The 11,680-nt window shown below is 55.1% G+C and overlaps 1 protein-coding gene and 1 long non-coding RNA gene across 2 annotated transcripts; one reads left to right on the plus strand and one right to left on the minus strand.

Annotated features, from left to right (window-relative positions):
* Nucleotides 1-3,047: 3,047 nt before the first annotated feature.
* GAL3ST3 (galactose-3-O-sulfotransferase 3) lies at nt 3,048-10,654 on the plus strand. The gene is made up of 3 exons (XM_036995239.2): nt 3,048-3,476; nt 6,868-7,104; nt 8,928-10,654. The coding sequence occupies exons 2-3, from the start codon at nt 6,980-6,982 to the stop codon at nt 10,096-10,098; spliced, it is 1,296 nt and encodes a 431-aa protein (XP_036851134.1). The 5' UTR covers nt 3,048-3,476; nt 6,868-6,979; the 3' UTR covers nt 10,099-10,654.
* Nucleotides 8,054-9,606, minus strand: LOC140844592 (uncharacterized). The gene is made up of 2 exons (XR_012123140.1): nt 9,472-9,606; nt 8,054-8,588 (listed from the first exon to the last, which is right to left on the minus strand). It is a non-coding gene; the product is annotated as an uncharacterized lncRNA (long non-coding RNA).
* Nucleotides 10,655-11,680: the final 1,026 nt, after the last annotated feature.

Here is an 11,680-nt window from a genome sequence, read left to right on the forward strand (position 1 = left end):
GGCTCATCACCTGTGTGTGTGTGTGACAGGCTCATCACCTGTGTGAGTGGTGTATGTGACAGGCCCGTCACCTGTGTGTGAGTGAGTGGTGTGTGTGTGTGTGTGTGTGTGTGTATGTATATGTGTCAGGCTCATCACCTGTGTGTGTGTGTGTGTGTCAGGCTCATCACCTGTGTGTGTGTGTGACAGGCTCATCACCTGTGTGAGTGGTGTATGTGACAGGCCTGTCACCTGTGTGAGTGGTGTGTGTGTGTGTGTGTGTGTATGTGTGTGTGTGAGACAGGCTCATCACCTGTGTGTGTGTGTGAGACAGGCTCATCACCTGTGTGAGTGGTGTATGTGACAGGCCCGTCACCTGTGTGAGTGAGTGAGTGGTGTGTGTGTGTGTGTGTGTGTGTGTGTGTGTGTGTGTGTGTGTGTATGTGTCAGGCTCATCACCTGTGTGTGTGTGTGTGACAGGCTCATCACCTGTATGAGTGTATGTGACAGGCCCGTCACCTGTGTGAGTGAGTGGTGTGTGTGTGTGTGTGTGTGTGTGTATATGTGTCAGGCTCATCACCTGTGTGTGTGTGTGTATGACAGGCTCATCACCTGTGTGTGTGTGTGTGTGTGACAGGCTCATCACCTGTGTGTGTATGTGTGTGTGTATGTGTCAGGCTCATCACCTGTGTGTGTGTGTGTGAGACAGGCTCATCACCTGTGTGAGTGGTGTATGTGACAGGCCTGTCACCTGTGAGTGGTGTGTGTGTGTGTATGTATGTGTCAGGCTCATCACCTGTGTGTGTATGTGTGTGAGTGTGTAACAGGCTCATCACCTGTGTGAGTGGTGTGTGTGTGTATGTGTATGTGTCAGGCTCATCACCTGTGTGTGTGTGTGTGTGTGTGTGTGTGACAGGCTCATCACCTGTGTGAGTGGTGTATGTGACAGGCCTGTCACCTGTGTGAGTGGTGTGTGTGTGTCAGGCTCATCACCTGTGTGTGTGTGTATGTGTCAGGCTCATCACCTGTGTGTGTGTGTGAGACAGGCTCATCACCTGTGTGAGTGGTGTATGTGACAGGCCCGTAACCTGTGTGAGTGAGTGAGTGGTGTGTGTGTGTGTATGTATGTGTCAGGCTCATCACCTGTGTGTGTGTGTGTGTGTGACAGGCTCATCACCTGTGTGTGTGTGTGTGTGTGTGTATGTGTCAGGCTCATCACCTGTGTGTGTGTGTGTGTGTGTATGTGTCAGGCTCATCACCTGTGTGTGTGTGTGTGTGTGTCAGGCTCATCACCTGTGTGTGTGTGTGTGTGTGTATGTGTCAGGCTCATCACCTGTGTGTGTGTGTGTGTGTGTGACAGGCTCATCACCTGTGTGAGTGGTGTATGTGACAGGCCTGTCACCTGTGTGACTGAGTGAGTGGTGTGTGTGTGTGTGTGTATGTGTCAGGCTCATCACCTGTGTGTGTGTGTGTGTGTGTGTCAGGTTCATCACCTGTGTGTGTGTGTGTGTGTGTATGTGTCAGGCTCATCACCTGTGTGTGTGTGTGTGTATGACACGCTCATCACCTGTGTGAGTGAGTGGTGTGTGTGTGTGTGTACACTGTGAGAGAGCCAGGAAACTCGAGTGAAATGGTCTCATTTTTTCCCACCCACACCCTTCAGATCTCTCAAGCATGCTCTATTTCACTGACTACCCCCCCGAGAGAAGTAGCTGGGAACTAGGGGAAAAAGAATGGGGTGCCAGGTCCCCAGCAGGTGCGGTTTAGAAGAGACAGAGAAAAGGACTAGGCCAGGAAGGTTGCTCACATCCCAGCCCTGACTCGGTTCCTGCCAAAATGACCCTTCGCCCCTTCCACCACCACCACTATCCCAATTTCCTGACACTCCCAGAGGAAAAGCCAAACCCAGAAAGAACCCAGAAGATAAAAACAGCAGTGCCCTCCCCTACAGGTCGTGAGCCCGCTCAGGCAGAACCATTCGTGAACCAAGGAAGCGTCTGTAACCGGAGAAGGTCACCTGAGGCTGGAGGCGCCAAGGCATCTGTGTGCGCTGCGGAAGGGGAAGATGGGAGTCTCTAGGGCAGAATAAACTGAGAGCTGATGGGTGAGGGGGTAATGTAGCTAGAGCCAGAAAGGGATGGGCCAAGTGGAGCCTCGTTTTATCATAACTTCTCTGGGACCTAGGCAGGGTAGGAACCCTGACTGTGCAGAGGGGATGACTGAAGGGCAGAGAGAAGCTGATGTGCCCAAGGGACCAAACTGTGACCACAGTCAGTTCTCCTGACCCTAAGCCCCATTCCCTCCTCCTCGTTAACAAGGCCCTCTCACAATACCTACCTGTGTGGGTCTAGAATGGAATCCAGTCCTTTCTAGTCCCAGCTTTGGGTAGCTGCCCCAGCTCCAGGATCCTGGCCATACCAGGCCCCGAGGACAGGAGAAAGCAGGGTGTCTGAGAGCCACTTAACTAAATGACTAAATGTGGGGCTCCTGGTGTCTGGCATGACTTTAGAAGGTGCTGTTACCCAGCACCCAGGTAGTAGGAGCTAAGGACTAAGGCAGTAGAGAACTCAGGACCACCGCCCTGCCCCCTGCCCCGGGCCCCCCCCCCACAGGAGTTTACAAGTGCCTTCACGGGTATCATCTCTGCAGCCTCCAAAGAGCTACAAGAATAGCTCCCCATCTTAGAGCTGGAAGCAACTGGGCCCAGGGAGTTGCCTTTGACTCTGGGATTTAAGTTCAACCAGAATTGAAATTGGGTTCTCTGATTCCCAGTACAAAGTACCTGAGCAGGGGTCCCAGGCCCACTAAAGTTCTGGTTTGGAAAGAGTAGGTCTGGAGTCCTGGTGGACAGGCAAGGGTCAGCAGCAGAGGCTGCCTCAGGGGCTGAAAGGGAAGGGATCCCCAGGGGTGTGAGGGCAGGTGGCAACCCAACTGCAGGGGGTGGTGCTGGAACTGTGTTTCTTTAATGTAGGGGGAAAGAGGAAAAAAGGGAGGGAGTATGTGGTTGTTGATAAATGGACCCATGTCTCTAACTCCCTCAAGACCCTCCAGCCCAAGAATGACGGAGGAAAGGGGTGGGGGGCTATGAATGCCCAGCAATGCCAGAGGACCCAGATACGTTCCGGGTCTCGATTTCCCCTTCTGCAGAGCGAGACAAGGAGCTGGCCACGCTGATGTCCACACTCTGCAAGGATGCGGGGAAAAGATGCCCTCCTCTGAAGACGCCACCTGGGCAGTACTCCCCCGCCCCTTCCTCTCCCCCTCCGCTGCCCCCGCCCTCAACCCGCCTCCGCCTCCGAAGTGCGATCGGGGCGGGCAGCGGGCTGAGCCGAGCAGAGCTAAGCCGAGCGGACGCCGCCACCTGATCCCATCCCGGCGCGGAGAGCGAGAGACCAGCACTTGGCGCGCAGGGCCCCCGGATCCACAGCGGATTTCGGGACAAGGGGTGGGAGGTAGCAGCGACCACTGCCAGCCCAGAGCGGCGGAGCCCGCGCTGCGTGAGTACTGCAGCGGCCGCCTGGGGCCGGGGTCGGGGTGGACTGGACGGGATGGGGCTCGGGGGACAGGCGGAAGGGTGTCGTGGGGGCCTAGTGCCTGGAGAGCTTGAGGACGGGGTGCTGGGACCCCTGGGGAACGGGAGGGAGAATCCGGCCTGAAACCCTATAGCGACCAGGTCCCGGTGACCGATCCTTTGGGATGAAACTGAGGGAATGGGGGCTGATGGAGGCGGGGTAGTGATGGAGGATGATGAAGGTACGGGAGGCAGGGACGACGTGGGGGTGGATGACAGGGAAAGGGGCCTGGGCAGGAGCGGGGGGATGGGGATCTGATGTGAGCTGGGGGAAAGAAGAAAGGAAAGGAGGGAAGTGTCGAGATATTCCCTCTCCTGGGCCACTCATCTGCAGCCCTCAGCCCTTGGCCCCTTCCTTTCTAGGGCCCTGGGCAGTTTCCCTACTCACTGGACGATGCCGTCCTCAGGTAAGGGTGGAGTCTCTGGGTCACCCAGCGGTCAGGTCAGGTCCAGGCCGGGATGCCACCCTCCTCTAAATGCACCATTATTGGCCCTAGAGCTCCCAGGAGAGAGAGGAAGGGGCTCATGTGGAAGTAGGTGGGCATCCAGGCCAGTTTTCAAAGCCCTAGCTAGCTGTACCATTTTGTCTTTGGTTCCCTGGAGAAAGGAAAGCAATTTGCAAAACCAGGCAGAGCCTGCTCTAAAATTAGCACCGATGTCCTGATGAGGCCGGGCCCCCTGACCTGTCTGGGACGGCTGGGGAAACTCTCTTTCCACGGAGAAGACAGGAAGGCCCGGGGGTAGGTGGAAGCATGTGAGGGGCAGGAGCCAGGGCTGCTGCTCTGAAGCCTGGCCCCAGCAGCCTGCACCAGCCTGGAGATCACAAATGGAAACCTAGCCCCAGGCAGCCCCCTCCCTGGGATCCAGTGCCCGGACTCCATCTCCAGAAGAGACATCTCAGACTGAACTTGCCAAAGGAGGGGAGGCCTTCTCCAATGCCCGAGGAGCATCCTCTCTCGGGACCTGGAACATTTAGCCTGGCTGAGTGCCCACCCAGGGGAGACAGGGCTACTGCTTCCAAATACCTGAAGGTCTGTCATGGAGAAAAATGGTCTGTGTGATGTAGGAGGGCAGCAGTAACAACCACAGAGAGAGGAAGAGGACGGGGACAAGCTGAGAAGGGCACCATCAGTGTGGGCTGGTCTTGGTTGTCCCAGAAAGAACTTTCAAGGCAGCTCAGAAGTGGACCAGGTTAAATCTGAGGATGGTGAGCACTCCCTCAGTGATGGTGACCAAGAAAAAACAGGTGCCCACCTCAGGGGGCTGGTAGCTGGGGAATTCTTGTACTGACGATGCCCTGTTCCAAGTGGCTCTCAGACTGAAGTCTGGCTGGCTGACTCTGCTGGGCTAGGCCATGGAGGGGAGTGGGATTGAGGGAGCCACCAGGCACCCCTCACCCTTCTCTGTGTGACCTGACTGAAGTGTCTCCCAGGGGAAGTCCCACCATAGCTCCCTTCAGGATTTACTTCCTTCACTGACCCAGAGTCTGAAAAACAGGGTGGTTTGAGTGAGTTTGGCAAAGACGGGAATAGGCTGCCCCTTAGGAAACCCCTGTCTGGTCCCCAAGTGTCTGGGCAAGATGAGTGAGAAAGGGAAGGTGTACATCCCGAGAGGACCCCAGGCTCTGGCCTCCTCCTGCAGGCTTCTCCGCCCAGGCAGAACTAGCCTTCCTCTGCCCCGGCAACCCTTGAAAAGATGGGCGGGATGGTGGAGGGGAGCTTGGGCTTTCTCTGCGCTGCCCTTGGTTGCCCTCTGTGGCTGAACCCTTCACCCACCTCGGCTCCAGGGGGATTAAGTCTGTCTGCAGGCTGGCAGAGGAAACCAGGTGATGGGGCCTGGAGAGAAGGGACATCTTTTCACCCCAACAGGTTTAAATGTAATCCAGGATTAACTGGGGGGAGGGGGCTAAAGCAGAGGGACTGTAAGCCAAGCCCAGGGCCCCAGGGGAAGGTGATGGTCCAAAGGTGTTCATTACCTCACCTCTCCTGGTTCCTGGGTGTTCAAGTTCCACACACATGCAAATGTCCATAAGTTCCAGGCTCCCCCTCTCCTCTAGAGAGAGGAACATGAGGCTCAAGCTAAACCTTAACCTGGAAACTGAGGCCCCTCAAACAGAGAGCCCACCCCAGCCAGAGGACAGGCATTGCTGCTGAAGCTGACTGTCCACTGGCACTGCCAAGGGCCAGGTTGCCCTCGAGCCAAAGCACGTGTGCAGGAACAGATGACTGGCCGGACCAGGCTCTTCTCTAGCCTCTCACTCCTGCTGCTTGCCTGGGATGGAGGCCCACCATCTCCTGGAGATTCTCAGCAGGGCAACAAGCAGGAGCTCCTCTGTACCCCCTACATCCTGACCCCTCCCAGGCTGCCATCCCACTGCCTTGGCCTGGCACCTCTCACGCAGTCAGCTGATGCGGTGGCTAGGGTTTCGGGTGTCTGGGGCTGGAAGCCAGTTAGGGTTCCAGGATTTCAAGTCCTTCCTTCCTTTCCCTCATGGATTTTTTGGTCTTGGGTCCTCAGGACAGGAGCCCAGCTAGGAGGGCTCAGGGCTCAGAAGCATGCAGAGTCCAGAGCAGGGAAGGGCAGTCAGGTCTCTGTGGAAGCAGCATACATATTGTCTAAGGCACGGCCTCTGGAACCAGGAATAGCAGGTCTGAATCCTGTTCTGCTAGTACAGCTGTATGACACAGACAAGTGGTCCTATCTCTTACAGCCTCAGTTTCCTTGTCTGTAAAATGGAAATTAGACCTGTGTTAGGGTTGTGGTGAGAACTAAATGGGGTAAAGTATCTAACAGTACAGTACATATAGGAAGCCTGCAGTCTTGACCCCTTACCCATGTCAGAAAGTGAAGGCCTCGTCATTGTTTCCAAGAGGCTCTGCATCTGGGGAGTCAAGACCAGCCCGACTGAGCAATCAGCAAGGAGTCCAGGAGGAAGGGAAACCTTGAATTGAGACTTTCGTGCTCTGACCCAAACACTGGTGCTAAGGCAAGTCTACTGATGAGACAGATAGAGGTGACCACAAGACAAAGACAAATGAGAGGCAGGCAGAGAAATAGAGACAGGGCTCAAAGGAGGGGAGTGGCTACAGCTTGAAGGGCTGGCCACACCCCAGAAGCCTGTAATTCCACCCAAGACTAAGTTATCTGGAGCAGTGTGAAGATAGGGTCTTGGCAATGGGAGTGAGGGAGGAATCTGATCTTCCCTGGCCTCTCTGCTCACCCCACTATTTGGAGCTCTCCTTTGCTGCGGTCCTGCTGGGGCCAGGAGCCCATCTCCTCTACCTGATGCAAACCTGTTCGCCTCCTTCTCCCGGCAGGCCTCTCAGGAACGCTGGCCCTGCTACCACAGCCCCAGGAGCCCCCATGAGTGCCTGCGAAGGGAGTCCTGGATAGCAGAGCCCTGGCTGGTCCAGGGGTGGGTACTCCATTATGCCACCCATTCTCCAGCGCCTGCAGCAGGCCACCAAGATGATGAGCCGCAGGAAAATCCTGCTGCTGGTGCTAGGGTGCAGCACCTTGAGCCTCCTCATCCACCAGGGGGCACAGCTCAGCTGGTAAGAGGGTGGAGCCTCGGGGGGCGGGGCCCAGGGGAGCTGTTCCTCTGGCAGGAAGCTGCCTCTTTACCAACAGAACTGGGAGCTCGCTCCCCTTCCCATTTCTTCCACCTGTGAGAAGAGTCATCTTCTGCTGGGACTTTATTCTTCACTCTATTCCCAAAGTGCTTTCCATATTCTCTAGATCCACAGGGATTGGTCTTCATTGACAGGGTTACATAAAGTGATAGTGACTAAACTGGGATTCTAATCCAGCCCTGGTCCTTGCCATGGCATCACATTCTGAGTGTCTCCCCAAAGGACTGCAAACAACTTCTTGCTACTTTGCTGTGCTGGGCAAAGTCCCCTCATTTCTCTGAGCCCTAGTTTCCTCATCTATAAAATGGGAACGATAGTATGTGTGACCTAGCTTGTCACCCTATACAGGACCCCATGCAATAACTAACAGGAGCCCTGACCCTCCTTCTGGCTCACTGTGTGAACCCAGCAAATCCTAGCACGCCTCAGGGCCTCAACTTCCCCATTTTCTACACAGTCTACCCATGAAAAAGGTGTGAATGGGCCCAATCCCCATTGCCAGGTGATCTGCTGGTCTTTAGAAGGGGCATCTGTGTAGATATTATTCTGAGCTCAAACCAGCCACATATAGGAAATCTCAATGGTGTCCTCTAAGCTGCTTAGAGTTGACCTCATTACATGACAGAGAAGAAACAGGAGAGTGACTCAAAGTCTGTAGGGAACTCACAGGTCACCTGTAATCCCAAAACCTTATTTCAGGAACCAGGAGACAGAAATGAAAGCTTCATGAAAACAAGGACTATTCTCTGTCTTTTATACTGTCATATTTCTTGAGCCTAGAACAGTGCCTGGCACATAATAGATGCTCAAAAAATGTGCTGGAGAATGAATAAGGCTCAAGAGGCCTTAACAGAATCACGTAACAAATTGGTTGCCTCAAAGCCCATGACATTTATCTACAAGATGGGGAGCCGTGAAAGAGTAAAAAGTAAAAATGATAAGACAGAGAGCAAAAGGATTTGGTAACTATCTGAGTTGCCAGACTATGTAAATGATTTGTCTCCTAGTCCTCAGTTTATATACATCAGTAGTGTAGAATTCTTCAAGGATCTCCAAGGGCCTCTGTCCATGCGTTAGTTATCTATTCCTGGGTAATCAAATCACCTCAAAACTTAGCAGCTGTAAATATCAAACATTTGTTAACTGGCTTCCTGGGGTTAGGATTCCAGGTGCGACTTAGTTGGGTACCTCTGGTTCAGTCAAGCTGGCTGCTGGGGATGCAGTCTCATCCAAAGAGCTGGTTGCAAGGGCTCTCCGTCCACGCTCTCACATGCAATTGTTGGCAGCATTCAGTTCTTCAAACAGGCTTGTGGACTGAAGGCCCAATTCCTAGGGGATTGTCACGTGGTACCTCCCCATGGGGCTGCTCACAGTATGGTGTCTTGCTTCCTCCTGCATAAATTATCCTAGAGAGAATGAAAGGCGCCAAGATAGAAGCCATACTTACTATTTTTATAGTGTAGTCTCACAAGTGACATGCCTTCATTTCTGCCCTATTCTATCCTTAGACGCATCAGTAAGTCTGCCCTGTACTAATGGGGAAGTAAACACACAAGAGCATGAATACCAGAAGGCCAGCAGGGTTGCGTGGGGGTCATCTTAGACCACCTACCATACCCCTCCACTGTTCTGTGGGTGTAGCCCAGGATGGGCAGCTCTGGCCCATCCACCGTCCTTGGGGAGGGGCAGGGGTCAAGCCGCACCCCCTCACACCCTCCTCTCTGCAAACCCTTTGGCCCCTGCAGGTACCCCAAACTGTTCCCTCTGAGCTGCCCGCCTCTGCGGGACTCCCCGCCACGCCCTAAGCACATGACAGTGGCCTTCCTGAAGACGCACAAGACCGCGGGTACTACAGTGCAGAACATCCTGTTCCGCTTCGCCGAGCGCCACAACCTAACGGTGGCTCTGCCGCATCCAAGCTGCGAGCACCAGTTCTGCTACCCGCGTAACTTCTCGGCGCACTTCGTGCACCCGGCCACGCGGCCGCCTCACGTGCTGGCCAGCCACCTGCGCTTCGACCGCGCGGAGCTCGAGCGCCTCATGCCGCCCAGCACCGTCTACGTCACCATCCTGCGCGAGCCGGCCGCCATGTTCGAGTCGCTCTTTAGCTACTACAACCAGTACTGCCCGGCATTTCGGCGAGTGCCCAACGCGTCGCTCGAGGCCTTCCTGCGCGCGCCCGAGGCCTACTACCGCGCGGGCGAGCACTTCGCCATGTTCGCGCATAACACGCTGGCCTACGACCTGGGCGGCGACAACGAACGCAGCCCGCACGATGACGCTGCCTACCTGGCGGGCCTCATCCGCCAGGTGGAGGAAGTGTTCTCGCTCGTCATGATCGCTGAGTACTTCGACGAGTCACTCGTGCTGCTGCGGCGCCTGTTGGCCTGGGACCTGGACGACATGCTGTACGCTAAACTCAACGCGCGCGCCGCCAGCTCGCGCCTGGCCGCCATCCCCGTGGCGCTCGCGCGGGCTGCGCGCACCTGGAACGCGCTTGACGCGGGCCTCTACGACCACTTCAACGCCACCTTCTGGCGCCGCGTGGCGCGCGCTGGCCGCGCCTGCGTGGAGCGCGAGGCCCGCCAGCTGCGCGACGCCCGCGAGCGCCTGCTGCGGCGCTGCTTCGGCGAGGATCCGGTGCTTCGGCCTGCCGCGCAGATCCGCACCAAGCAGTTGCAGCCGTGGCAGCCCAGCCGCAAAGTGGACATCATGGGCTACGACCTGCCCAGCGGCGGCGTCGGCCCGGCCACCGAGGCCTGCCTCAAGCTGGCCATGCCAGAGGTGCAGTACTCAAACTATCTGCTGCGCAAGCAGAAGCGCCGGGGTGGTGCGCGGGCCCGGCCCGAGCCGGTCCTGGACAATCCCCCACCTCGGCCCATTCGAGCGCTGCCCCGCAACGCCCAGGGCCACTGAGCTCCCAGTCTGGTCCGACTCTGCCCACAAGAGGCTTGCCTGGGGCTGCCTCCAGGTCCCACCCCATCAGGGCTCCTTCTTCCGAGGGGCTTGAGTACCACTCACCGCTTGGGGGCGCATCTATCTGAGCCTGCCTCCCAAGAGTGGGCTTCCAAACCCCACGTTTGGGGAGCCTGCTGATAGGCCGGATAGATCCCCGGGCCACCCTCTCCTGCCTAACTGGTTGGTGACTTTGACAAGAGGTCCGAGGCCTGTCCAAAACTGCTCACCCTGCCTTTTTTCTGGGGGTTCAGTCCCCTATCTGTCTTTTACAAGTGGATGAGCCCAGGCCACAGAGAGGGGCTGAGCCCTGGGAAAGGCTGCTCTGCCTGTCAGCCTCCCCAGGCTCCTGCTCTGACTCCTAGGGGTCAGAGGCCCCCCACACTGTCTGTCTTCCAGGTTCCACCCTCCCCACAGACTTAAGCTGCTCCCGAACTCCAAGGAACCAAGCGTTCTTGGGTTGGGTTTTTTGTTTGGTTGGTTTTTCTCTTTTTTAATAAAATACCTTTTAAATGTGCAGGTTATGTGTCAGTCGTTGAAAGCCACATTCCCCAGGTTTAAGAATGAGGCAGAAGCCCAAAAATAGCTGTGACTGTCACCATGGGGATGGGGGCCCAGGCTCAGTCAGGCTCTTCCATGGTCCTTCGCAGAGGCTCAGACTCTCATCAACCCGTTGGTTGAACTCACTAACACAGACTGGCCACTTCAGGTCCGTCCACTCACATTCCTTTGAGAAAATCTACATCATTCCTTCTCATTCAATTCAGCAACATTTACTGATCATTAGTTCTAACTTGGGGACATAGGTGAACAAGGTAGAAGGCCTTTATCCTCAGGGAATTCATGGGAAGATACAGAAACTAGAGCAAGATGTGTAAAGAGGAAAGACTGGAGAGGGTAGAGCAGAACAACACCTTGGACTGAATGGGGGCTGGAAGGAGGAGCATTTCAGGTTAAGGAGGTGCTCGACTCAATTCTACCTTACCCCCTGTGAGCCACCAACCTTACCATAGGCCTTCTCCGTGAGGAAAAGACACCCTGACTGAGACGAGGACCATTTCCTGCCCCTACAGTCTTTAAGCACAGCAAGACACCCAGAACTTTCAAAAGAAACCTCCGTTAAGACTAGTAAAGAATCAGGACCTTTTCCATTACTTTCTTCAGAGCTACATTGACATATCTGGATAAGTAATAAAAAAAAATAGTTCACACAGCCTACTGTGCCAGCCACTGTTTGAGGTCTTTCCACATACTGATTTTGGTACCATCTAGTGGCAAGGGAACTGAAACTTGGAGAGGTTAAGTGATCCTTGGGGTCATAGCTAGGAGATGAACACAGACCATTTGGCTTTGAGTCTATGCTTCTAAGTGCCACCACACTGCCATTTGAATGAAGACTTTTCATGCCTGGGTTAGACTGGCCACTGGGATCTTCTCCCAAAAGAATATAAAGTGAGGAAACCAAGATATTGCTGTGAGCTCTTCTTTATTTTTCACAGTTGTTGGCCAGTTTGGGCAATGGTTGGTTGACAGATTGTATGAC

The sequence above is a fragment of the Manis javanica genome, chromosome 11, assembly GCF_040802235.1.
Source record: "Manis javanica isolate MJ-LG chromosome 11, MJ_LKY, whole genome shotgun sequence".
In the NCBI taxonomy this organism is placed as follows: Eukaryota; Metazoa; Chordata; class Mammalia; order Pholidota; family Manidae; genus Manis; species Manis javanica.